This window comes from Capsella rubella, unplaced genomic scaffold, assembly GCF_000375325.1.
Source record: "Capsella rubella cultivar Monte Gargano unplaced genomic scaffold, Caprub1_0 scaffold_5, whole genome shotgun sequence".
In the NCBI taxonomy this organism is placed as follows: domain Eukaryota; kingdom Viridiplantae; phylum Streptophyta; class Magnoliopsida; order Brassicales; family Brassicaceae; genus Capsella; species Capsella rubella.
Genome location: NW_006238919.1, coordinates 6,814,418 through 6,839,908, shown reverse-complemented (window position 1 = coordinate 6,839,908; position 25,491 = coordinate 6,814,418). Strand labels below are relative to the sequence as shown.

At 36.6% G+C, this 25,491-nt stretch overlaps 6 protein-coding genes and 1 pseudogene across 9 annotated transcripts; 5 read left to right on the top strand and 2 right to left on the bottom strand.

The window, feature by feature from the left end:
* Positions 1 to 118: 118 nt before the first annotated feature.
* On the bottom strand, positions 119 to 2,755 carry LOC17885260 (protein root UVB sensitive 1, chloroplastic). The gene is made up of 7 exons (XM_023782042.1): positions 1,962 to 2,755; positions 1,601 to 1,876; positions 1,428 to 1,484; positions 1,098 to 1,296; positions 887 to 1,002; positions 620 to 796; positions 119 to 542 (listed from the first exon to the last, which is right to left on the bottom strand). Exons 1-7 carry the CDS (start codon positions 2,685 to 2,687, stop codon positions 246 to 248), a joined length of 1,848 nt encoding a protein of 615 aa, XP_023637810.1. The 5' UTR covers positions 2,688 to 2,755; the 3' UTR covers positions 119 to 245.
* A 73-nt stretch (positions 2,756 to 2,828) lies between these two features.
* LOC111830393 (jmjC domain-containing protein 7) lies at positions 2,829 to 5,327 on the top strand. The gene is made up of 4 exons (XM_023782046.1): positions 2,829 to 3,508; positions 3,593 to 3,768; positions 3,981 to 4,051; positions 4,158 to 5,327. Exons 1-4 carry the CDS (start codon positions 2,843 to 2,845, stop codon positions 4,268 to 4,270), a joined length of 1,026 nt encoding a protein of 341 aa, XP_023637814.1. The 5' UTR covers positions 2,829 to 2,842; the 3' UTR covers positions 4,271 to 5,327.
* A 103-nt stretch (positions 5,328 to 5,430) lies between these two features.
* On the bottom strand, positions 5,431 to 7,392 carry LOC17887178 (WAT1-related protein At3g45870). 2 transcript variants are annotated; one of them, XM_023782044.1, is made up of 6 exons: positions 6,960 to 7,392; positions 6,764 to 6,880; positions 6,394 to 6,667; positions 6,146 to 6,301; positions 5,904 to 6,055; positions 5,431 to 5,793 (listed from the first exon to the last, which is right to left on the bottom strand). In XM_023782044.1, the coding sequence occupies exons 1-6, from the start codon at positions 7,211 to 7,213 to the stop codon at positions 5,586 to 5,588; spliced, it is 1,161 nt and encodes a 386-aa protein (XP_023637812.1). In that variant the 5' UTR covers positions 7,214 to 7,392; the 3' UTR covers positions 5,431 to 5,585. The 2 variants fall into 2 exon arrangements, with proteins under 2 accessions (XP_023637812.1, XP_023637813.1); XM_023782045.1 differs by having other exon boundaries at positions 6,394 to 6,662; positions 6,960 to 7,055.
* Positions 7,393 to 8,522: 1,130 nt separating this feature from the next.
* On the top strand, positions 8,523 to 10,561 carry LOC17886000 (cysteine-rich receptor-like protein kinase 4). The gene is made up of 7 exons (XM_006291198.2): positions 8,523 to 8,610; positions 8,799 to 8,939; positions 9,028 to 9,149; positions 9,355 to 9,565; positions 9,675 to 9,912; positions 10,004 to 10,157; positions 10,238 to 10,561. The coding sequence occupies exons 1-7, from the start codon at positions 8,523 to 8,525 to the stop codon at positions 10,559 to 10,561; spliced, it is 1,278 nt and encodes a 425-aa protein (XP_006291260.2).
* Positions 10,562 to 11,679: 1,118 nt separating this feature from the next.
* Positions 11,680 to 12,555, top strand: LOC17885788 (cysteine-rich receptor-like protein kinase 4). Its single transcript, XM_023783139.1, has one exon. The coding sequence runs from the start codon at positions 11,680 to 11,682 to the stop codon at positions 12,553 to 12,555; it is 876 nt and encodes a 291-aa protein (XP_023638907.1).
* A 3,640-nt stretch (positions 12,556 to 16,195) lies between these two features.
* Positions 16,196 to 22,123, top strand: LOC17887520 (kinesin-like protein KIN-5D). Of its 3 annotated transcripts, none has more exons than XM_023782641.1 (23): positions 16,196 to 16,294; positions 16,726 to 16,939; positions 17,033 to 17,162; positions 17,251 to 17,406; positions 17,500 to 17,976; positions 18,053 to 18,150; positions 18,254 to 18,410; positions 18,489 to 18,558; positions 18,679 to 18,755; positions 18,857 to 18,910; positions 18,991 to 19,071; positions 19,178 to 19,289; positions 19,371 to 19,457; positions 19,535 to 19,710; positions 19,831 to 19,992; positions 20,077 to 20,184; positions 20,263 to 20,421; positions 20,505 to 20,588; positions 20,673 to 20,878; positions 20,986 to 21,087; positions 21,175 to 21,284; positions 21,370 to 21,521; positions 21,636 to 22,123. In XM_023782641.1, the coding sequence occupies exons 2-23, from the start codon at positions 16,758 to 16,760 to the stop codon at positions 21,879 to 21,881; spliced, it is 3,186 nt and encodes a 1,061-aa protein (XP_023638409.1). In that variant the 5' UTR covers positions 16,196 to 16,294; positions 16,726 to 16,757; the 3' UTR covers positions 21,882 to 22,123. The 3 variants fall into 3 exon arrangements, with proteins under 3 accessions (XP_023638409.1, XP_023638411.1, XP_023638410.1); XM_023782643.1 differs by lacking the exon at positions 16,196 to 16,294 and adding an exon at positions 16,325 to 16,343; XM_023782642.1 differs by lacking the exon at positions 16,196 to 16,294 and adding an exon at positions 16,353 to 16,479.
* Positions 22,124 to 22,926: 803 nt separating this feature from the next.
* Positions 22,927 to 24,275, top strand: LOC17885904 (annotated as a pseudogene).
* The last annotated feature ends 1,216 nt before the right edge of the window (positions 24,276 to 25,491 follow it).

Sequence of the window (25,491 nt, the reverse complement as noted above, 5' to 3'; positions counted from 1 at the left end):
GTACACAAATGCATAATGTTTTGTTGGAATATGATATGTATATTTTAGTCCAGAGAGTGATCTGGTTTTCACATGAGGTCAAATTAGATCTGATGCATCTTCTGACTTGAGAGACATGTAAATCTCTAAAAAGCTTACAGCATTTCAATGGCAGATAAACAGAGGCAACGTATCTATTTTATACCGAAAAATAAAATGGGATCTAATATAATATATCATCCATTGGACCTACTTTGGCTCTGAGTCTATGAGCTAGAAGGAGAAGATAAGGGTTCACTATCATAACCTAGACGGATTCTGGTCGGCAGAGGTCTAGCTATCAGTCCTTCAGTAACCCAACCCACTGATTCGCTGTCTTCTTTGGCGTGTTCAAACTCTCGTCGCACATAATCCAAAGAAATGTGAAGGCGACCGCCCGGTTTGCAGTCTGAGTAAGTGCTTGCAGGTTCTATCCCAGCATTCTTCTCCAGCCAGTAAAGATAGTTCACTTGAAACAGCGATCTGAGCATGTCTTGTGGTGACGAACTTTCCTTGAGCATCACCTGACAATTAGAAGAGGAGATGAAATGATGAGAGATTTGGCCGGATATTAATGATGAAAATGTCTATTATTGCTTACGCAAAATCTGCCTCTATGTTCGGTAAGGATGTAGCCTTCATTGCGATACAGATCAAAGAGTGCTATTGCTTCTTCCTTGTTGTGGATAACATCACTGAGCTTTGATCCTAGTTGAAGCCGCTCCTCTATATCTGCGGCTGCTGATTTTGCTTCTGATGATAGGACAAAATCTTGCAGCTGAATAAATCAGACAATGAGAATCAGGCTATCCAGCATTATTTTTTTCATCCAAGAAACTTAGGATTTTAATAAGGAGAATGACATCACCTTTCCTGGAGATTTTATGTTTAAAAACCGAACAGCTGGGAAGAGCGGTTCTTCATCATTGACCTCCTTAATCAAAGGAGCTTGGCCGCTGATGAGATACTCACTAAAAACCAAACCTGTATAGTAAACAGAGAAATGTTACTTTCGCTTTTTCAGAAGAATTTGATGAATAAATTCAAACCAATTGGGCAGTTGCAGGAGAGGCATTTACTTGCACGATATGGGTTTAGAGTCCGTAGCTGAATGCATTGGTACGATTTGAGATTGGTATACATATGGATTGCTGTCACAACTCCGAACGCAGCAAGGGCAAGACTTGTAGAGGTTCCTATGCAATTGGCAACCACTATTCCGAGTAGGATACCCATTGACTTGCTAACCATTCCTTGAGCTTCACCCTTGGCAATTACCTACAAAAGAAGCTGTTGATGAATACACTACAGGCCCAGAATGTTGAAAAGAGCAAATAGCTTAGAAGTTTCAATAACATGTAGATAAGTGATAAAGACTTGAATAACTCATTAAAAAGGCCATATCAAACCTCAGCAAAGTTCCTTTGAGAAGCAAAGCCAGCATTGAAGCAACTTCTAGTAGCAGCCTGCAGAAAAGTAAATGATATACTAAAATTTACTACCACAGTAGCCATAAGCACAGATATACACAATGCAGTACTTGAGCTATGCAAATAGAGCTTTCAGACACCGAAAAGAGAACCTGGATCAATGCAGCAGCAGATCGACCAGCCCCAGCACCAGCACCGATCATGACAAAGAACTGAGGGAAGAGCGGCGTCAGCATCTCCATACCAAAAGCAGCATTTTCAAGAAGATCAGCAAATAGCCTCCATCCCTTAGGATGAACATCGAAATGTCGTCCATATTTCGATAACATTATCTTACTAAGATACCCAATTCCATCTTTAAGCACCCAGTTAATAGCTGCAGCTGTAGGAATTGCTCCTTTACCTAACCCAACTGCATAAAGCAAAGACTACCAAAACAACCCAAATATATAAAAAATGATCAGCAAGTGCTCGTAGTAATGCCTAAAAGAGATTGATAACTCAGTCACTTACCTGAGTGGCAAGAACACCGCTGATTTGACTAGCAATACCTTGAACACCTCTCCAGAGAGAGTAATCAAGGTAATCGGAAGTGACACTATTGGGGTAACCTTCAGGGAGAAGGAATTGAGTCAGAAGGCTTCTACATTGAGCTAGAAGATTCTCAGGTGTTAGAGAAGATGATAATTCGAAAGCTGCTTCTTCAGAGACGAACTCATCTTTGACGAAATCAGGAACAAGTCTCTTCCTTTTACTTCCTCTCACTTCCCAAACCGTCTCTTTCTCGGTGCTATCGTCACTATCCGAGTTCTCAGCTTTGGCTACGGCGGAAGCAGCTGATAATCGGAAATGGAAGAAGCAAGACAACACCAATACAAGAAAGCAGAGAAATCTCAAATTGAAAGGAGAATCATCAACGTTATCGCCACCACCATTAAACCACCAACCTCCATCTCCGCCACCACCACCACCGCCGCCATTTCCATTATCACTATTGCCGTTACTTCCTCCGACGTCTCCACTAAACAGTGAAGCAAAACAATTTCTCCTCCCTAGCGAGTGTTTACTAAAGTTATCATTCACTGTGGCGACTAATCGAACGCATCGAGAAAACAAAGGAACCGGTTGTTGCCGGAGTAATTGCCGTGGGAGAAATAAACGCTGCTGGGAAGTAACATCACTCCACCGCCGTGAAGCAACGACTGAAGCGTCTCCAGAAATTAGATAAGAACAACTCATCTTCTTCCTCTCTAAAGACTTCAAATTTAATTTCAAAATCCTAATTTTATAACAAAAATAGATTTTTTTTTTTGTAATTTAAAAATAAATTAGGGTTCTTGGTTTTGTATTAAAAACCGCCAATTTTATCAATTAGGGGTTTTGAAAGATCGTCAATGGCTAAGGAGGTAGAGAGTTTATGGAGAGAAGTGAGAGAATTGAGCTTAGGAACTAAAATCGATCGACTTGAATCTCCACCGTCTCCGGTGAAGTTTCTCCGTGACTACGTGTCTCAGAGCAAGCCTTGTGTAATCTCCAACGCTATTGTTCATTGGCCGGCTTTAAAACACTGGTCGGATCCGGACTACCTCGCCGGAGCTTTGTCGAATGATCTTGTTTCGTTACATCTCACTCCTAACGGCTGCGCCGACGCCGTAACTCCGGTTCAGAGCAGTGGAGATAGAGATGATCTCTGTTTCGCTTCGGCTCATGTGGAGAAAGTTCTGTTCCCGGAAGCTCTTCGTGCTGTTCAATCGTCGTGTAAGGGAAGAAAGGTTGGATATTTACAACAGCAGAATGATTGTTTCAGAACGGAGTATTCGACTGTTGGTTTAGATTGCGACGGCGATATAGCGTGGGCTACGGAGGCGTTTGGTTGTTCGCCGGAAGCTGTGAACCTTTGGGTTGGTACTGATCACTCTGTGACTTCTTTCCACAAAGATCATTATGAGAATCTATATGCCGTTGTTTCAGGGGAGAAACATTTCCTGCTCCTTCCTCCGACTGATGTACACCGCCTCTATATAGAACAGTATCCAGCAGCCAATTACTCTTACCATCGAGTCTGTGAGATTCTCAGATTAAAGTTTAATGAGTTTTGCTTCTGTTAAGTGATGTTAAATGAGATAAAGTTTGAATCTTTTTAGGACACTGAATCGTTTAAGCTTGAGCTTGGGGAACCGGTGAGGCATGTGCCCTGGTGTAGTGTGGATCCATACCCTTCACCAGATAAAGAAGCAAGTGAGAGATTGAAATATCCGTTGTTCTTCAATGGCCCCAAGCCGTTTCATTGTACTGTCAAGGCTGGCGAGATTCTTTACCTGTAAGAAAATTTCAACCCCTTTGCTCTTCAGTTGAGATTTTCTCTCAGAACTAATTTTCCTCAACTTAGTTTGCTAAAGTTTAATCACTAATGTGTCTAGTTCAGTCTTACTTTTGCTTTATAAGAAACAAAGATTAGAAATGGGTGATACGCTTACACAATTGGATTTTCCGGTCATGATTTCGACTCATAATTGATCTGAATTATTGCAGGCCAAGCATGTGGTTTCACCATGTTAGTCAAACCCCTGGAGATGGTGGCTATACCATTGCAGTGAACTATTGTAAGAGTTTTATTTTACTTCCATCATCTGTTTGTCTTCAGGTGGCAAACCAGTATTTTCCGGCTCTCTTTGCCTCTAATAAGCTACGTATGCATCTAATTTGCAGGGTATGACATGCAGTTCGACATCAAGTACGCTTACTTCAACTTCTTGCAATCTTTATCATACAAGTCTTGGAATGAAGACGAAGATTGGGAATCCAGTGATACAGAGGTATGAAGAGATGAAACAACCTTTGTTGCTGAGTTCACGTTTTATCGGTCATAGTAAAAACTAAAAAGTTCAGAGAAGATCTTAACTTACATTATGAAATTTTAGGACTACGGAGATATTGTCTGTATGGTGTTTATTTTGTTACTTGTCATGTACAATGCTTTCTCCACTATTTCTTGAGTTTTATCTCCCAGAAATTATAAAGAATAAAAGAACCATAAAATGATAGAAAAGCGTTTAAGAATCTTGTGAATTGTATCTCTTTTATTGATGACTTCGCTTTTTCTCAGATTGTTCCCTAAATTAATGGTGTATTTCTGAAGCCATCATCTATATAAAAGCTCTTGTGGCTGTGTTTAGTTTGATATGGTCTTTAACTGAAATCTGCTGAGGAATTCAGATAAATCCTCTGGACCCAGCTCCATGGTCAACTCCTTCTCATGAGTCCCAAACAGAACTTTGAAACCGCAAAGCTTCATGCCGATCACATTCCCCAAAATCCAGAACCCATATTCAGAACTCAAACTCCCTGTTGCTGGGCTTCCAATATTTTAGGTTACTGGATTGTCATTCTCCACCCGGAACCGAAGATCTATACTCTTCTATTGACCAGGAACCAACTGACACATGTGAACGCTGTTTGGGCTTATGTGCTGCAGTACATATTATGAAATTTGATATAACTGACCTCGGCCGCCAGATATTGTCATCATCAGCTGTATTGCAATGGATGATTACTAATATGCCACTTCTCTCTTTGTGCTATGTTAAATACCGTAATGTGATGTCTTCTCAAACATGTGCCATGATCGCAGATTTAACATCAGGGAAGACAGTTCACTGCCTATGCCACAAATTGAGGTGTATTTGACAAGATTTTGTGTCTTTCTTGCACCTATGTTGATAATGGGGATAGATTTTGGCCGCGAGTGCGTGTGAATGCCATAAAAACCGGGTTTGAATCAAATGGTTTAATACAAAGTGGCTGGTTGATATGTATGGGAAGTATAGGTTGGTGATAAATGCAGAGAAGGTGTTCAGAGCTAAGAAAAGTTTTAACTGCTGGACGTTATGTTCTCGGGGTATATGCAGAGTGGGTTTCACATTGAGCACATTAAGCTTTTCTATCACATGTAAGCGGGTGCATCAAAGTCCAGGGCACGTTCTTGAATTAGATGAGCCTAATATTGCGACTTTCCTAAATATTGATGTGTATACGCATATATATACTGTTTGAAAACTCAATAGTCACCTTCTTGTCGGCAAAAGGTCAAGAAAATATTGGAGCGCCCAAGTAGTTTCAAGAAGCCAGAATTTTTGTTCAATCAGTGGATTTTGGTGAAGAGATGGGAGGCTTTGTGAATAGATGTCCTGTTGGTTTGTTCTTATGATGGTCCTTGTAGATTAAGGGTTCAGCTTCCTTTGTGGTGATGGGAATGACACTCGTTGCTGCTGCTGCTTTTTTTTCTTTGTAAGATGCCCAGGTGACACTGTAAAGACCTGAGATGATTGCACATCCGCCTAAAATGCTATAAAGAGAGAATGAGAAAAGACCAGAGTTAGTTAGGCAACTTCAGATATTGATGGCTTAGCATAAACCAACAGGGAAAGAAAGAGAGAGAGAGAGAGAGCTTTAAACCTCCCCAAGTAGATCGGGCTTCCAAGGAAGATTCTGGACAAGAAAGCTGAGGCTGCAGGTTGAAGAGGATTATAGAGAGCAACCAAAGAAGGACCCAAGATCTTATTTGACCACGTCAAGAGACCATAGTTAAGTGCAGACGCGATTACTCCCTGCACAGAGGAAGTAGCAGAGTTTACTCATTTAGAGAAATCTAATGACTTAAAAGACTATACAGCAAACATATGCTGTGAGGAGCTTACTGCGTAGACAACTGCAAAGAACTCAGATCTTGTGAGACTCCATTTTGTCGACTCATTGGTCATGAAAAAAGCAGATGTCACCATAAACATGGTGCCAAAGAAATACGAGTATGCTGTGACAGAAAGATTCGCCGGATACTTCTTCAAAACCGGAGCCTGATCATATGTTTACAATGCGGGGTCAGTCCGAAGACAAGAAGATCATTGAAACTGAAGTGTTTAGATCATCTGGAAGCAAAATGACATGCCTGAATAGCAAGAAATGCTGCCATGCAAGTACAATTCCCAATCAAACACAAAACTCCCAGATTCCATCTCCCAAGTCCATTGAAAAAGCCAGACATGAAGTGTCCAGATGTTTCAGGGTGTCTTGTTTCACCATGACTCAAGACGTCAGCCTCTGTTTCCCCAAACAAAGCTGGTCCACGAAACAAAACCATCAGAACCGCCCCAGCAACACAAATCACTGTACCTCCTACCTTAGCTTGACCTTCTAGTTTAAATAAATTCAGTTTCTCTGTTCTGCAGCAACACACCAAATTTTGCAAGACATTGATTGATTCTCTAGTTATGCAATAGTCAGAGAAGTAAACACAGAGACTTGGATGGAGTTGTTACCCCATAATGAGAGCCAAGATGAAAGTAAAAACCGGGATCGATGGCTGAATGGCTGCAGCATAAGTTGGATTGGTGTAATTGAGACCAATAAGGAACAAAAGCTGGTTGCCAAATATCCTAACCACACCAAACAACAACATCTTTTGATGATTGCAATCATAAAGAATAGTAAAAGAGATTTTAGAATCAGACTTACCCAGTTAAGCCAAGGAAGAAGAAAGCTAAAAGTAATCGTCGATTCAAAGGAGGTCTAGTCCTTTTGTCACGGAAATAAGCAAGAGGAGCAAGAATAGAGAGAGCAATGAGATCACGAAAGACGCAAAACACTAGTTGGTTCACACCAACGTTGAGAGCCACTTTGGTAATGACGTGATACCCTCCGTTAAACAATTGCACACAGATCATCGCCACGTGTGCCTTCCAGGCCTCTCTCTCCACCGCATTCTCCATCGGCCGGTGTCTTTTTTTCCGACGATTCCTGTTTCTGGAGAAAGAGATGAAAGCCAGGGTGAAGAGTGGGTAAAGAGTACTAAAATCTTGAAAATTGATTGCTTGATTAGCACTCCTTCTGTTAAAACGTGATTTTCGATTGAACAAGACAGGGGAACAACAAGTGATGACATCATCATGCTTCGGACACAAGCATACATGTTATTGTAATTGATCCTATTTATTCGCCTCTCCATGATCACTCATTTTTCTTAAAATTCCATTTGTAAATCTATATATATATATATTTACGTCATAGTACGTCGTTTCGTGGATCCGTTACTTCTCATGTAACTTGACTCTTACGTAACATGATAGGATCCTCAATTCCTTATGTGGGATTTGATATGGTTGAGAACATTCTCTTGAACGTGCATGAGTCTTTGATTTGTATTTTTGAAAAAATAAAAAAGAAGAAGCAAATAAGTCTTTGTATTTGTCTTCTCTTTGGTCATGGTCTTTATAAGAGCGTTGCTCCTGATTTATTCAATCAATTTATTCAATATATGAATTTGTTTGGCAATTTCTCATCTCTAACCTTTTCTGCCTTTAGGTTTGTTTCAAATATAAATCAGCATCTTTGCCTAGGAGATTTCTTAACGTACTCTTCTTGTGCCAACTCGGTCTTTATAAATTTGTTATTAAAAAATAAAACTAAATTTTTTATTGTTTGATAAAATTCGACATGATAATTCAAATTTAAAGAAAAAAAACATAAAAACACACCATGTAATTTGCAATTTCCATTTTTTTTTTTTAAATAAAGTTTTTCGATTAACTATTATTTACCCTTTTCGATATTTAAAGTATAAACCTTGTAGTTAACAATTTTATTTCATATAATCTCTAATTAAGCTAAAGTTGGGTTAAAAACAAGAAATATGTAAAAGATTCCCAATTATGTAACACTAGTTTTCACTATCTCGAGAAAATTAAAAGAGAAAGATGAGGAATTTTTAGATAGGCTAACTTATATATATATATATATATATATATATATATATATATGTTTGGTATAAATTGTAATCTGAGTATAATTGAGGTAATTATTTTTTGAGTGTTAAAATGTATATATATAGTATGTATATTTTTCTGAATGCTAAAAAAGAATATGTGTATTATTATGGGAAAAAAAAGTCACAAACCACATCCCATACTTCACGTTAATACATTGATTAGTCAAGAAAAAGAAATTTATTTAATGCATGGGAGCTTTAATTTCATGATCTAAATAAATACACAAAACAGAAGAACCTCAAAAAAAGCCTGCATGTACTCATCAGCACCACCACTGCCGCCTGCATGTACTCCTCCACAGCAGCTGGAGTTACCTCCTTCACGGCCGGTTTCATTTCATGGTGAACATTATTTCTTTTTGTCACATTCAAGATTTGCTAAAACAAGAAAATTATATCCCAAATTTTAAATATATCGACAAAAAAACAGCTAAAGCAGCTTATATAGTGGTTTCATATGTAATCTAATGACCAGCTATTTCTGTTGGTTTCATATGTAATCTAATGACCAGCTATTTCTGTGAATACAGGAAAAGGCAGAAACACTTGTGTCATAATCATCGTTGTTGTTGTTCCAATCATTGTTCTTTTTCTTGTGTTCTTAGCTGTTTTTATTAGTGTCCGGGCTAAGAAAACAAGGACGACTTATGAGAGGGAGCTACCTACTGAAGGTATAAAGACACCAAAAATAAACTATCTTCTTCTATGTGTTCCTCTATATCCTATATTGAGCTGTTAGAAAATGGTTTCTACGTACAGAAAGGGATGATATTACCAATGCAGGCTCACTTCAGTTTGACTTTAAGGCAATTGAGGTAGCAACAAATAGGTTTTGTGAGACTAACAAACTTGGTCAAGGTGGATTCGGTGAAGTTTACAAGGTATATGTTACCATGGTTCAGTCAAATCCTAATTAAGGCCACAAAACAAGTTTCAAATCTGATATACTCCATTTCACATTACTTTGAGCATTGAGATGTATGCATGAGAGATGTATACTTCTTTTGCATGAGTAATCTTACACGCATCCATTCCAATTTGCCAACTTAGGATTCTCTTCAAAAAATAAAATATGTTTGTACGTAGGGTATATTTCCTAGTGGAGTACATGTTGCAGTGAAGAGGTTGTCCAAGACATCAGGACAAGGTGAAAGGGAGTTCGCAAACGAAGTTGTTGTTGTGGCAAAGCTTCAACATAGAAATTTGGTAAGACTGCTAGGGTTTTGTTTGAAAAGAGATGAGAGGATACTTGTCTATGAGTTTGTTCCCAACAAAAGCCTCGACTACTTCATTTTTGGTCAGTTTACTTCAATATTTAGCCTAAAATATGTATATATGTTTTCGACAAATGCAAGTCATATATTCTTTTGTTTCTCACATTAGTAAATATATATATGCGTTCACAGACCCGACGATGCAAAGCCAGCTAGACTGGACTAGGCGATACAAAATCATTGGAGGAATTGCTAGAGGGATTCTTTATCTTCATCAAGATTCACGACTTACAATCATACATCGTGATCTCAAAGCAGGTAATATTCTCCTAGATGCCGATATGAACCCGAAAATCGCCGACTTTGGAATGGCGAGAATTTTTGGAATGGATCAAACGGAAGCCAATACAAGGAGAGTAGTTGGTACATAGTAAGTTTTCCATAAATTACTTTTAAGCCACGTAACATATCTATGCTTGCTTAGCTTCTATCTTTAAAGCTTTGAGTTTTTGTCATCACAGTGGCTATATGTCTCCCGAGTATGCAATGTATGGCCAATTCTCCATGAAATCAGATGTGTATAGCTTTGGGGTCTTAGTTCTTGAAATTATAAGTGGTAAAATGAACAGCAATCTCTATCAAATGGATAATGGTCCTGGCAATTTGGTTACATATGTGAGTAGCCTTAAATAAAATTTCCATTATGCTTTATTCAAGAGTGGCCAAAGTTCTAATTACTAAAGTTTTCACTATAGACTTGGAGATTATGGAGCAATGGGTCACTGTTAGAGCTCGTGGATCCATCGTTTCATGATAACTATCGAATAAAAGAAGTTTCAAGATGCATCCATATCGCTTTACTATGTCTTCAAGAAGAAGCTGACGACCGTCCAACAATGTCAGCTATTGTCCAGATGCTAACTACTAGCTCAATGGCTCTCGCTGTTCCTCAACGACCAGGTTTTTTCTTCCGGAATAAATATGAACAAGGAGGACTAGTGGATCTATCTATCAATACGTCCGCTCTTTGTTCCGTGGATGATGCTTCTTCCATTATTACTCAAGTAACTCCTCGTTGAAGACAATATTATTTATAGATATAAAAAGCTGTGATATATATCGTCTATGAAAGTATTCGTTGAAGCTACAAAAATTATATTATTCATTTAATTTTTGTGCTTGTAACTACTTCAAATTTGGTTTCATTTCACTATATTTGACACATTTGGCTTAATCATCCATTTTACTTGAACCCATTCCGTCTGATAAAATTAAATGTTGAGATAATGAGATTGATTGTCTCTTAGAATCTATTAGTTCTTCTGTCAAAAATGTGTTATTGGATCGAACGAGACAGGGGATCAGAACAACAAATGTTGACATCATGCTTCGGACACAAGCATGCATTATACGATAGATCCTAATTACCCGCCATACATATATATAGAACTTTCAAGTACCTGTGAAGTTGTAATAAAGGTTTCTTATTTTCACAAAGTTGTAAAATTTTGCTTAAGGTTATTGAAAGGAGTATGGTCCAAAGGTTTTGGATGGTATGTGTTTGCATGCATTGAATTTGGCTTTTGGCTTGTGAGAGATAATTAAATTCTCTTTTCTCATACTCTTTTTTTACCATTATGTGTTAATACCGTCGGACCAGGTTGTCGGATACGGGTCAACTGACCCGGTTACAATGTAATATCAAATTTTTATTATACGAGTCTTTGTAATTTGTCCTCACTTGGTTATGGTCTTTGAGACTTGAGAGTGTCTATCCATTAGTTGACGAAGTTTATTCGATCGGTATGAATTTGTTTGGCATTTTCCCAACCCTAAGTCCCTAACACTTTGCTTTTGTTTGTATGAAATGTGCCTCATTAGGCAAAGAGGCTCCAGCTATTAACGTACTCCTCTTTCAGTCAAATTAACGTACTTTTTGTGCTAACAAATTTGTTTTAACATCAAATTTGTTGGAGAAAACAAAAACTATATTAAACAATAATAGTTTTTATTGTTTAATAAATTCGATATTATATGTTGCCCATAAAAAGAAATTGAGGCATAAAAACAAAAAGTCGTTTAAGTCGTAACCCATCCTCTACTTCACGTTAATCCACAATAGACAAGAAAACAAATGTATTTAACATGCATAGGAGCTTCATGATCTAAAACACACAAACCGAAGAAGATGAAGTACATGTCTTCTTGTTGTTCTTGGGCCTCCTTCTTCTGTCTCTTTCCTTTTCTCCTTCCTCTTTCATTAGCCATATCCTTATCTCCTTCAGCTCGAGTTCCAGTTCAAAATCCTATTTACATAAACAGTTCTTGCTCAAGTAAAACGTATTCAAGAAACAACACATACTTCACCAATCTCAAAACCCTTTTGTCCTCTCTCTCGTCCCGGAACGCTTCATACTCTACCGGATTCCAAACTGCCACGGCCGGACAAGCCCCTGTCCGGGTCAACGGACTATTCCTTTGTCGTGGAGACGTTTCACAAGAAGTTTGTCGTAACTGCGTCGCCTTTTCTGTCAACGACACCTTAGAATACTGCCCGAACGAAAGAGAAGCCGTGCTCTATTACAATGAGTGTATGCTCAGATACTCTCACCGGAATATTCTCTCGACCGTTACCTATAACGAAGATGCTATTTCTATCATGACAAACAACGCTAATATTTCAGAAACTAATCAAAATCAAGTAGACCAGTTCAGGGATTTTCTATGGTCCGCTCTCAACCAAGCTGCCATTGAGGCATCGGACAGTTCTAGAAAGTTTTATACGAGAAAGACAAGCGCACCCCAGTCAACGTTGTACTTGCTAGTTCAGTGCACTCCTGATCTTACAAGACAAGACTGTTTGCGTTGTCTAAAAAAATCCATTAGTGGCCTGCCTCTTTACAGGATTGGGGGAAGATTGTTTTACCCTAGTTGTAATTTAAGGTACGAGGTATACTCGTTTTACAATGAAAACGCAACCAGAACACCACCACCGTCGCTGCCGCCTGCCTCTACTCCTCCTCAACAGCAGCTGGAGTTACCTCCTCCACCGCGTATTTCAGGTAAACATTAATCCTCTGTTGATTACATGTTAGTGTGCCTTTTTTCTTTGAGATATTCAAGATTTGCTCAAACAGCTATTTTTGTGAATACAGTAAAAGGCAGAAACACCTATGTCATAATCATCGTTGTTGTTGTTCCAATGGTTGCTCTTTTTCTTCTGTTCGTAGCTGTTTTTTGTCTTATGAGAGGCAGCCACTTACTGAAGGTAAAGACACCAATGATAATAATCATCCATGTTCACTTGACCATTCCTTGATAAGATAATCCAATGCCTAGTCATGGTATAGGCTATATACTAAATCCTTGATCATATGTCAATATTTTACCAACTCTTTTTTTTTTGTTTTTTAATGTTGACATTTATACAAAGGAACTAAAAGTGGAATTACATATTAAGCTCAACCTAGACTTAACTATATGGCTGCCAAGAGAGATTATAGTCATAGAGATAACTATTTTTCCACAGTATCGGTCATCATAGTCACTATTGACGAGTACTTAAACTTGAAAATTACCTGTTGCATGCTTCATCCTCAATCTCTACATCATTCTAAATCTTGATTTGCAACTGCTAGCTAAAGAATCTTCTCCATCGTATAATAAGGCCATTGATAAATCATCTTGTTCCACAACATGGAGATAAACGAGAGGAGTAAGGATGGAGACTTGGAGAGAGGGATGAGATCACGAAAGCCGCATTCAGAAGACAAGTTGGTTCTAACGCCTCTATCTCTCTCACCATCGGCCGGTCTCTTCTTTTCCCGACGATTCGTATTCCCCGAGAGAGAGAGAGATGCGAGAGTGGGTATAAAGACAAAATTAAATGTTGAGTTTGATTGCTTTATATATTGTCTCTTATTAGAATCTAGTAGCTCTTCTGTCATAAATGTGATATGGATCGACACGAGACAGGGGAACAACAAATGTTTGACATCATGCTTTGGACATAAGCATGCATTATACGATAGATCCTAATGACCCATCATTCTTAAATTTTGCATTATTATTACTATAAATACACATATAGAACCTAAAAATTTGATCTAATTAACATGGCTAAAGTCCTAATAAAATATAACCATATATTCGAGGAAAGAATACAAAATATACTATAAGATACTTAAAAGCATTTTATATTAGATATATTTTTTAAACATTTTATAATACAAAAATGTAAAAATTAAAGTAATTAAGAATTACTAAAAATTATCCAAAACATTGGGTTAAATACAAAAGTAATTAAACCCTTTCCAAAGTTTCTTGCTAAAGTAACTCAAGTGTTCTAAGAAATTACTAGACCATCTTGGTGTATGTTTGCTTTGGTATTGTAGTTTTTGGGTCTTTTCCGGTGATCAGATCTCTCACTATATAGCCGTTTGTCACAATTAGAAATGGTTACTTAAACCTAACATTGATACTAAAACACAAAAAATGTGAATTTTAATCAAATTGTCACAATCCAAGTTTTTTAATTAACCAATTTCTTTTCAGATTTTGACAACTTGTGCATTTTGGATAATAATTATGCCCTTCAACTCTTGCATATCGATTGATTTTCGGGGGTTTTCTTGGAATGTAAACTCCAACTATCATAAACTTAATTAAGACCAATTTATTTTCAAAAACCTGTTATAACTAAGCTTTTACAATAAAAAATCAGCAAACTTTTAGACTATATATATAATCCGGTTTCCTTTATTCGGTTTATTTGATGTAATTTATCTTGGTTTACTAATTTGGTTATTAGCTTGTATATATTCAGCATATTTATATCATTCTTTACAGCTAATGAGAAGAAACTTTATTTACATTTGTTCTTCTAATACAAACGAAACGTGAAACTAGTATTGGAAATGAAAATGTGTAAATGTAATGGTGGAGGCAAGGAATCAAAACCTTCTGAAACAATGCATGTGAGTGAATCACTACTAGAGTATATTTACTGAATTAAAAGAGTTGAAGTAAGACACAAGCTACTGCAATACTTTTGAGTAGAGTGTCTTGCAAGCGAAATGTATTGAAATACATGTGATGTATGCAGTAAGCATATGTACGTATACATACTTACATGCAAAGAGAACTATATAATACATAATATACAAGACTAAACTCATTTATTACCTCGACAAACTCGTATAATAAACTCAAAAATTTGAGATAAAAATTGTGTTACCTTATTCTCATAATCATCCCTTGTTAATAAGAACATCATTAAGCTTTAATGATGTAACTCTAGTTTAATCTCTCATAACCTTTTCCCAACAAATATTGAAACCAAACTATCGATACCATAAAAGTAAGAAACCCCACATGAGTGTTTGGTACCATAAAGATGCTGCGTAGATATGAGTGCAAGACTCTCAGCTTGACACACACACACACACTCGTACTCAAATACTATAATATGTGTGTGATGATAAGGAGAGAAGAGAAGAGAAGAAGAAACAAGAAAAAGCAAAAGGGGTTTTAGGAAAAAGAAGACGACCACATGTTGATAGGGATCATATCACATGCTCCTTAACCCCACTCTTATGTAAAAGAAGAAAACACAAAATATTGCCAAACATATATGTATATACATATTTACACCAAACCATATTATAGTTTTGTTCACTAATAGGTTATATTTTATTTTCTTGCTAATTCCAAGAACATTAATTGTGGTCTAACATTGACAATTGGTTGTATATCATATTGAGATTATTTAATTTAAATCATTAAGAAGTCATATTAATAACTCTTAAAAACTAATTTAATCATGTAGAAAATCTAATGTTTTTGATATTTAATTGGGACATATCTATTTTGTATCTATTGATGAACACATTTGACTTTTTTTGTAAGATTTAGAAGGAAAAATAGTTTTTTAGTGCTTTTAATTAATAATATTTGACTATTGTGTCATATCTAAATTATATATATTGTTTTGCATTATATGTGGCTGTCTTTTTCGGTAGATATATTTAGGTGAGATATTAGACTATTTTCACATTAGAGTTTTAAAAATAAATAAAAATAAGCCCGTTAGTTACTAAACTGATATCTCAAATTCAAATTTAAAATTTAAATAGTTCATGTTAATGGGAATGAAACTAATTTTAAAATTGAGTATGAAAAGAAACAAATCTAAAAAGGTTTTAACTTTTCCCCTCATAACGGGAAAGACAAAATTGTCTTCTAATCAAAAAAAGAATTTAGTGGCAGAAAAAAAACAAAATCTAAAGTAATTTAATAACATCATAAACATTAAACAAATAGAAAGAGTAATTTACGCTTAATTCGAGTAGACGATTTGATTTGACGCCGTTAACCATAAAAACATAACATGTTTAGATCAAAATAAACCAAACTTAACCGGTTGTAACACTTAATCAAACCAGATCAATTTTCACAATTTAGTGTTATCTATACACGAGTTAAAAACTTAATTAGCAATGTACTGTACAATAAGAATTTATCTTATATGTGTCATACAAATGATAAAATTACTATGATAATTAAGTGTCAAATCAGAACCGAAATCTCGGTTTGATCCGGTTTTATTAAACCGTTGTATTAACGTCGTTTACAAACTTTCATCTTTTACTTTAGTTTTGTGCCTTTTACTTCATCTTTCTTCTTCTCTCATCTCATCTCTGCTTTGAAAAGAAGGAACATTAAATGCATTTGAAGTCACACACACACACTCTCTCTCTCTCTCCAAGTCTCTCTCTTTCGTATCCGCCATTGTTGTACCCTTTTCATCCTCTGTAAGTCTTCAAATCTCCGGAGTGTGTTTTGCTTGCACGGAATAAAGAAGTACTACTTGATGAATCATTTTCTTATTTTCCAAGATTCTTCTTTTAGTGATCGATCGCTTGATCCGATTTCGTGTCATCGGTCTTGAGAGGAGGATCTGTAGATGAGCTTGGTGTTAGAGTAGCTACATGTTGAAGTAACTTCACCACATTTTGTCAAGTGATTTTGTTTTTGCTGGATTCATGAAATGGAGTCAATTTGAGTCAGAAAGTTGCTAAATTTGGGTCAAACTTTCAAGAAGTTTAGGATTTGAGTATAGAATTTGTAGTTTTAGTTTCTGGGCATCTGAAAAATGTTAACTTTATATGCTTGTTTGGTTTGAGGATGTTGTTTTGGTTCCCCTTGGATCCATTTACTCATTGTGATCGATTTGTTTATGCAGGAGGGGAATTGAAACTGTTGAGGGAACCTAACATGGTAGATAATTTCAGTAGAATGGATTCGATTCAGCAACGAAGAGGTGGGATTGTATCTCCAGCTCAGACACCACGATCAAGTGATAAATCGGCGAGAGAGTCTAGATCTTCTGATTCAAATTCCACCAGTAGAAATGATAAAGAGAAGGGTGTGAATGTGCAGGTCATATTGCGTTGCAGGTTTGGTTTTAGTGCCTAAGCTGTTCTGATTTTTCTGTATTTTTTGTCTCTTTTGGGTTTTGATATTTCTTGATGGGTTTTGGTTCTTTATAGACCATTGAGTGAGGATGAGGCCAGAATACATACACCGGTGGTGATTTCTTGTAACGAGAACCGTAGAGAAGTTGCTGCAACTCAGAGTATTGCTGGAAAGCATATTGATAGACATTTTGCTTTCGATAAGGTTATAGAGTTGATATATTTGTATTAAGCCTGTTTTTTTGTTTATGTTTGTCCCTCCATTGTCTCATTTTTCTCTCTGAACTACTTAGGTTTTTGGTCCGGCATCTCAACAGAAGGACTTATATGACCAAGCTATTTGTCCAATTGTGTTTGAAGTACTTGAGGGTTACAACTGTACCATCTTTGCCTATGGTCAGACCGGAACTGGAAAGACATATACGATGGAAGGAGGTGCTAGGAAAAAGGTTGGTCGCTCTAAAAAAAACCTATTGTGCTTCTGTATGATTCAGTATATCTTTATGTATTTTTGTTAAATAGATATGGTTACTTTTTTGTAGAATGGTGAGTTCCCGAGTGATGCAGGTGTTATTCCAAGAGCTGTTAAGCAAATTTTCGACATATTAGAAGCTCAGGGGGCTGAATATAGCATGAAGGTCACCTTTCTAGAACTATATAACGAGGAAATCTCAGATCTTTTAGCACCAGAGGAGACTATAAAATTTGTCGATGAGAAGTCTAAAAAATCGATTGCCCTCATGGAAGACGGGAAAGGGAGTGTCTTTGTCCGTGGCTTAGAAGAAGAGATAGTGAGTACAGCGAATGAAATATACAAGATCTTGGAAAAAGGTTCCGCGAAAAGGCGTACAGCTGAAACTCTTTTGAACAAGCAAAGTAGTCGCTCTCATTCAATATTTTCTATCACCATTCACATCAAGGAAAATACTCCAGAGGGAGAAGAGATGATCAAATGTGGGAAACTAAATCTTGTTGACCTTGCTGGTTCAGAAAATATCTCACGTTCTGGTGCAAGAGAGGTATACATCTTATTATTATTGTCTCTAATGTCAGTGTATTCAAGGCATTCATGGAATTTGACAATGGTTGTTACAGGGACGAGCAAGAGAAGCTGGAGAGATCAACAAGAGTTTACTTACTCTTGGCCGTGTCATTAACGCTCTTGTTGAGCACTCTGGTCATATTCCTTACAGGTACAACTGTACAAGTGATCAGTTGAAATTTGAAATAAACTACTAGTTTGTAATCTTCATGTTACCATCAGAGGGTACTCAGCTATTGCTTTTAAATTTTCAGAGATAGCAAGTTGACAAGGCTCTTGAGGGATTCATTGGGAGGAAAGACGAAAACGTGTGTTATCGCTACAATTTCACCTTCCATTCATTGTTTAGAAGAGACTCTAAGCACTTTGGATTATGCACATCGCGCCAAGAATATCAAGAACAAACCAGAGGTGAGTTTTAAAGACATTCTTCTGGAATACTATCTCTTGCATAAAACAATAGGGCTAATAACTTCCCCTTGACTCCAGATCAACCAGAAGATGATGAAAACTGCTGTCATGAAAGATCTGTACTCTGAGATTGACCGACTGAAGCAAGGTATGAGTATGATCATTTGATCTATTAGTTTCAAGGTATTCTTTATTTGGTATTGTAATTTTTATTCATTCTGGCTTTCATTGTTCCATCTACTTAATAAATTTCCTATATTTTTCTTAGAGGTATATGCTGCGAGAGAGAAAAATGGGATTTATATTCCAAAAGACCGCTATATTCAAGAAGAGGCTGAGAAAAAGGTATTACTTTCCTCTGAACTGAATGGTTCTTATTTACTCCTTACTCATTTCCAATCCTGAATGTGAAAAGTAACACTATTCAGCTGCGTTATTAACCTTAGGCAATGGCTGAAAAGATAGAAAGATTAGAACTTCAATCAGAATCCAAGGACAAGGTATGAACTCACATTATTTTATTCCATATCCCATCAGTGCCTCACATGATATTTCTGTGACAATTATGTTGGCCTTGCAGCGAGTAGTTGACCTTCAGGAACTATACAACTCTCAGCAGCTTTTAACTGCAGAGTTGAGTGAGAAACTTGAAAAAACTGAGGTATACGCGTGGGCCTGATTTCTCTTCTAACTTCTCCCAAAGCCAATTTCTGTATATGCTGATTGAAATGCATGAAAAGCTAACTGTATCTCTCTCCATATATCAGAAAAAGCTCAAGGAAACTGAGTGCTCATTGTTTGATCTCGAAGAAAAATACAGACAGGCGAATGCAACCATTAAAGAGAAGGAATTTGTAATATCTAATCTCCTCAGATCAGGTACTTGATATTCCCTACTAGTCTACTCATGAGGGATACTTTAGCAGTTAGAGATTCTGACAATTTTCTTGCGACTTTCAGAAAAATCACTTGTGGAGCGAGCCTTTCAGCTGCGGACAGAACTCGAAACGGCAGCATCAGATGTTTCCAACTTGTTCTCCAAAATAGGTAAATTGATCACGGACCGAAGTTTTCAACTTCTGTTGATAGATGTTCCCTGGTTCATATATGTTGTTGTCATGCAGAAAGAAAGGACAAAATCGAGGACGGAAACAGATTCCTCATTCAAAAGTTTCAGTCGCAGCTCACGCAACAGCTTGAGCTATTGCATAAGACTGTTGCTTCTTCTGTTACTCAACAAGAGGTTCAACTTAAACACATGGAGGAAGATATGGAGTCCTTTGTCTCGACAAAATCTGAGGTTAAACTTCATAATCTGAACTGGATTTGTTTCCTTTTTTTTTTCTTTTTAATATTTCTCTATGCCTGCTTTAGTTTTAACCGACCATTTTTTGCCTCATTCTGCTTTTTTCTTGTAAAGGCTACTGAAGAACTCCGTGATAGACTTTCAAAACTGAAGACAATGTATGGTTCTGGCATCGAAGCTCTTGATAACATAGCTGTGAAGCTAGATGGAAATTCTCAATCGACATTTGGTAACCTGAACTCAGAAGTTTTGAAGCATTCGCATGAACTTGAGAATGTAAGTCTAGTACTTTATCTATCCCTCGATACCCATCATTATCTCTGTTCTGAGTGAATCTCCTTCCTTTGTTGTCTCGTGAAGGTTTTCAAGGGTTTTGCTTCCGAGGCTGATACGTTATTGCAAGATCTCCAGAGTAGCCTTAACAAACAGGAAGAAAAGCTTATTACATTTGCTCAGCAGCAACGGAAGGTTTAATAATCTTTGATGATCCTTTAAATGTTACAATATTAATATCAGACATTTTGGTTAAAACATTATCGTCTGCAGGCACACTCACGAGCTGTGGATACAGCAAGGTCTGTTTCAAAAGTAACAGTGGAATTCTTCAAGACTCTAGACACACATGCCACCAAACTTACCGGGATTGTGGAAGAGGCCCAGACAGTTAACCACAAGAAATTGAGTGAATTTGAAAACAAGTTTGAGGTGATTCCTGTTCTTGGCATCTTGACACATGTGCAGCTGCAAATGCCTTGCGTAGGCTTTTAATGCTATTTCATGTCTTGTAGGAATGTGCTGCAAATGAAGAGAGACAATTGCTAGAGAAAGTAGCAGAACTTCTGGCAAATTCTAATGCTAGGAAGAAAAACCTTGTACGTATGCAATTCTGCATGGTAGCTCTTTTAGAAAATGCATTTGACTTAAGGCTTTGACCAAACTCTTCAATCTTTCTTTAGGTCCAAATGGCTGTACACGATTTACGCGAGATTACATCCACCAGAACAACCACTCTACAGCATGAGATGTCGACAATGCAAGATTCAACTTCTTCCATTAAAGCTGAGTGGAGGCTTCACATGGAGAAAACAGAATCGAGCCACCACGAGGACACTTCAGCGGTTGAGAGTGGGAAGAAAGCTATGCAAGAAGTTCTCTTAAACTGGTACAAATAAAAATCCCACAGATTAGAAAACTTAACAACATATATTGTCCCAAGCACCAATCTTTTATCATGCCTTTGCTTGATCTTTTTGAAATGGATAATTGTAGTTTGGAGAAGGCTGAGATGAGTGCACATCAATGGAGGAAAGCTCAAGAATCACTAGTCAGTCTAGAACGAAACAACGTGGCTTCTGTTGACTCCATTGTTAGGTATGATCTTCGCATAGATAAACCAATTCTCCTTTTTCACCGTTTTTCATTTGTCTTAAGTCACTTCTCACTTCAATCTCTCAACAGAGGTGGCATGGATGCCAATGAGAACCTACGATCTCAGTTCTCGTCCGCTGTATCATCCTCTCTTGATGTTTTTGATGCTGCAAATGGCAGCCTCCTTACTTCCATTGATCGTGAGTATAGCTTATCACCCCCCCTTAAATTTACAGATTCGAAAAAGTTCTTCACGGTTTTGCTGAAATTTTACTTCCTTTTCAGATTCATTACAACTCGATAATGATGCATGTACAAAGATCAACTCCATGATCATTCCATGCTGTGAAGACTTGGTAGAGCTCAAGAGTGATCACAATCACAAAATCGTAGAGATCACAGAGAATGCAGGGAAATGTCTTCTTGATGAATATGTAGTAAGTTTTAAGCTTTCAACTCAACACAAAAGAAACCAAGATAATTGCACATTTCATACATTATAGTTGGTCTTAGAGTCTAGTTACAGTACTGATGCTTTTTTATTGCAATAGGTTGATGAACCATCATGTTCAACGCCAAGGAAAAGACCAATCGACATACCGAGCATTGAGTCAATCGAGGAACTAAGAACTCCAGCATCAGAGGAGCTACTGAGAGTATTTCGAGATGAAAATTTGTTGAAACAAGCCAATGGGGATGCAAAGCAGCAGCAGCAGCAACAACACCTTATCCGTGCTCCTTCTCTTTACGAGGCAGCTGTGTCGGATTCAAGATTCCCCCTCTCTGCTGTGAACTGAAACATCAAGAGGTTTGGTATTGCAAAACCCATGAGGAAGGTTAAGTGTTACACTGTACATAGAGAGTATTGTGGCATACACGTAAAAAACTCTTTTTATTCATGAAGCTTTTTTGGTTCGAGGAATTTAAAACGTCAGCTTTTACTTAAATATTCTTTATTGTTTATTTATTTGTACTAGAGAAAAATATTGAAATGACATACAAATCTTGGTTTATTTATACATTACAATTCCATCGTTAATGTCTGGTTTGTTCTTTATCTTCAACCTTGGCTCAATATTTGATTGCAGAAGCAAGTTCTTTTCGTGTCAGATAATGTAAGAAAGGACAAAAACCATGTCTGAAGACGAGTTCATCCTAATCAAAATGATCACAACTACAAAGAAAAGAATAACGACTCTACGCCCTGTTCACGCTAAGGATCTTTTTGGACTCAAAGTTTTATATATATAGTGGAAACTATTTATAATAGTTTTAACATATCAAGGAGCATCTATCTATGGCTTCCATCGGTGTATTTCATGAGGAAGAAAAAGATGGTAACCTCTTTATAGTATATCATCATCCCATACTACAAACTTCAAGCCCATCCTCCTCTGGTGAAGCAGCCGGTCGCCACGATAACTCTCTGCAACCTCTCTTCTTATGTCCTACTACGAGATTATTGATTTCAAGATCTCAAAAAGATCCACCTATAGACTATTACACTCTTTTCCCTTCCATTTCACCCCCTGAATTGGTCTTCTTTACAAGATTTCGAAAACATCCATCCACCATACATTAGTCTCTTTTGTGTGCTACGATGAGTTTGATGATACTTATGGGTGCTATGCATGCAACGGCTCAAGTTTTGGCAAAGAATGTTATTACTGTTATCAATGTGATAGAGGGTACCATAAAGAATGTGTTGAGTCTCCACTTCAAATCAAACACCCTTACCACCCTGAGCATTCTCTTCAGCTTTTTCATTATCCTCCTAATCATCGTAACATTGAGTGTTTGTGCTGTGGGAGAGTAGCAAAATCTCTAGTCTATTATTGTACAACTTGTCAAGCTATCATGCATCCATCATGTGCAATGTTGCCCATACCCTTCTTCTTAAACCAGCCTAAAAGATATGACCACACCCTAACCTTTTTCCACAGACAAAACTTTTTAGTTTGCGACATTTGTGGTTTGTTGAGAAAAAATGATCCCACCTACATATGTGCTAGATGCAACTTTGTATCTCATAAAGATTGTTTGTATTCCCCACGTATCATCAAGATATCACGTCACAACCATCGTATCTCATACACTTCTTCTTTACGATCAGGAGATTGGTCTTGCGGGGTTTGTCGTCAAAGTATTATCAATGGTTATTGTGCATATATATATGTGACAAATGTAGTGATTATGTAGTACATTCAAGATGTGCTACCGGGAAAGATGTGTGGGATGGAAAAGAACTAGAAGGTGTACCAGAAGAAGATGATATCAAACAAGATGCTAGACCTTTTGAGATAATATCTGATGGAGTGATACTTTATTTTTTCCATCAACATCATCTTCGGCTCGAGGTTAACATACCTTACAATGAAAACAACCGTTGCCAAGTGTGTGTTTTACCTATCTTTGAAGGTGGTTTCTATTCTTGTATCAAGTGTGATGACTACATCATCCATGAAACATGTGCCAATGCTCCCCGTCAAGTACAACATGCGTTATATCCTCATCCACTTACATTGAAGGCTAAAAGTGGTTATATTGATAATCACTTCATATGCAATGCTTGTGAACGGTTTGGAAGTGGCTATGTCTATCAATGTCCGATAGGGGAATGCTATTTCGATCTCGATGTAAGGTGTGGTGCTTCAATTTCTGAACCATTCTATTACATAAGTCATGAACATCCCTTATACATAGCTTTAGGTCGCGAAGAAAAACCCATATGTCATGTATGCAAAAGGAAAGATTATAAACAACTAAATTGCACTACATGCAATTTTATTGTATGTTTTAATTGTTATACGTTACCATACAAAGCAAGGTATAAGCATGATCAACACTTTCTCAAACTTGTATTTGAGAAAGAAGCATGTAAGAAAGATTGGTGTGAGGTGTGTGAACGTGACTTAGGAGATACAAACACAGAAGTGTTCTATTGGTGTGATGAGTGCTTCACCACTTTTCATTTGGGTGAAGACCCATACATGAAGCCTGGTCAGATTTTCTATGTAATGGGGATGGAGGTTGAAGATTTTAACAAAAGTAATCTTTCTCGACCATTATGCGAGTATTGCAATAATCTTTGTCGAGGTAAAAATTACAAAACATACAATCACACAGCATGTTCTATGAAATGTGCCTTTAAGATTTCTAAAGATATCAGGGAACAACGTTTGACCATCTAGTGGCTTATTTACCCTCTATATAAGTGTCATTTATTATTGTAATTTCAATTTGATTTCTTAATCTGTCAAGATTTGACTTTGATGTGTTTATTTTTCTGTTGTTTTTTATACACTTTTTTTTTTTCAATGTAATGTTCATTTACTTTGTTAGTTCTTTGGTCTTAAAACAACCAAAATTTCAGAGTTTTATGTAATGCAACTTTACTTTCAACTTGCAAAAAATGCAGATTATAACCACCCAAATAAAATTAATTAACCTTCAATATAACTCGTCGCCACAATTTAAAAAATTATAAATTTATGACAAAATAAAAAAATCAAATTGAAATATTTACAACGAGGAGTTTAAAGTTATGTTTAAAACTTTTAATTTTAATGTATGTGATCACAAAAGCTCTTAGAAGATACATAAAATGGTTATATTGTGACTTCTATAGTTAGACTTGTATTTTTTACAAGCCGAAGGTTAAACTTGCAAAAGACTGTCATTTGGATAATTTTTTCAGCAAAAACCCACAAAACTAATTAATCCATTTGAATACATGCAGGAAAAAGTGATAATTGTTCTCAAAATATCAATGTCATCATTAGTTATTTGAAATAAATTTTAAGAAAAATATCATAATATAAAATACAAGGAAATGATACTTTGTATAGTAATTTATTAAATGGATTTTTATCGATATTAAATAAATACCATTACCATGTCTCAATCAATCACATGTAACTTATTCATAGAGAAAGAAAAAATCTTAGGGGATCAAACACATGTCTCATTGTTGCAGTAGTTCGAAATATAAAAAAAATTTATGACGTACGAGTGCTTACAAGCACCACTCTACGCAAGCACCACTCTTACGCCAGTGTTTGCAAACACTCCAACATTATCATGATTATTTGTCATATGATTATTTATCAAAAATAATTTAAAATAAAATACTCATTTGAGAAAATATTAACTGAAAAATTGTTATCGATAGACGGTGGATGGTGGATGATTGATTATAGACCGATTTTTGTATATCAATTTTTGTTTAAAATGCTATATATTTTGTAAATTGAAAATTTATTAAAAGCCTAAACACACAATGTGAAATCAATTTTTCCGCCTATCTTTTTTATTGATTACATAAAATATTTTTCGACAATATATATATATATATATATATATAGTAACTAAAAGGTACAGTATCAGCCTTTGACCCTCCGTAACTAG

Excerpts from the sequence above, each read along its gene's own strand:
- LOC17885260 (XM_023782042.1), bottom strand. The coding sequence starts at position 2,687 with ATGAGTTGTTCTTATCTAATTTCTGGAGACGCTTCAGTCGTTGCTTCA. Across the intron at positions 1,877-1,961 it reads GCGGTGTTCTTGCCACTCAG|TCTTTGCTTTATGCAGTTGG; the intron begins GTAAGTGACTGA and ends TTGTTTTGGTAG. Across the intron at positions 1,003-1,097 it reads TCTAAACCCATATCGTGCAA|GTTTGGTTTTTAGTGAGTAT; the intron begins GTAAATGCCTCT and ends TTTACTATACAG.
- LOC111830393 (XM_023782046.1), top strand. The coding sequence starts at position 2,843 with ATGGCTAAGGAGGTAGAGAGTTTATGGAGAGAAGTGAGAGAATTGAGC. Across the intron at positions 3,509-3,592 it reads CCAATTACTCTTACCATCGA|GACACTGAATCGTTTAAGCT; the intron begins GTCTGTGAGATT and ends GAATCTTTTTAG. Across the intron at positions 3,769-3,980 it reads GCTGGCGAGATTCTTTACCT|GCCAAGCATGTGGTTTCACC; the intron begins GTAAGAAAATTT and ends GAATTATTGCAG.
- LOC17887178 (XM_023782044.1), bottom strand. The coding sequence starts at position 7,213 with ATGGAGAATGCGGTGGAGAGAGAGGCCTGGAAGGCACACGTGGCGATG. Across the intron at positions 6,668-6,763 it reads ATCTTGGCTCTCATTATGGG|AACAGAGAAACTGAATTTAT; the intron begins GTAACAACTCCA and ends GTGTTGCTGCAG. Across the intron at positions 5,794-5,903 it reads AGCCCGATCTACTTGGGGAG|CATTTTAGGCGGATGTGCAA; the intron begins GTTTAAAGCTCT and ends CTCTCTTTATAG.
- LOC17886000 (XM_006291198.2), top strand. The coding sequence starts at position 8,523 with ATGTACTCATCAGCACCACCACTGCCGCCTGCATGTACTCCTCCACAG. Across the intron at positions 8,611-8,798 it reads ACGGCCGGTTTCATTTCATG|GAAAAGGCAGAAACACTTGT; the intron begins GTGAACATTATT and ends CTGTGAATACAG. Across the intron at positions 10,158-10,237 it reads CTGGCAATTTGGTTACATAT|ACTTGGAGATTATGGAGCAA; the intron begins GTGAGTAGCCTT and ends TTTTCACTATAG.
- LOC17885788 (XM_023783139.1), top strand. The coding sequence starts at position 11,680 with ATGTCTTCTTGTTGTTCTTGGGCCTCCTTCTTCTGTCTCTTTCCTTTT.
- LOC17887520 (XM_023782641.1), top strand. The coding sequence starts at position 16,758 with ATGGTAGATAATTTCAGTAGAATGGATTCGATTCAGCAACGAAGAGGT. Across the intron at positions 19,290-19,370 it reads ATCTAATCTCCTCAGATCAG|AAAAATCACTTGTGGAGCGA; the intron begins GTACTTGATATT and ends TGCGACTTTCAG. Across the intron at positions 21,088-21,174 it reads TCTGTTGACTCCATTGTTAG|AGGTGGCATGGATGCCAATG; the intron begins GTATGATCTTCG and ends ATCTCTCAACAG.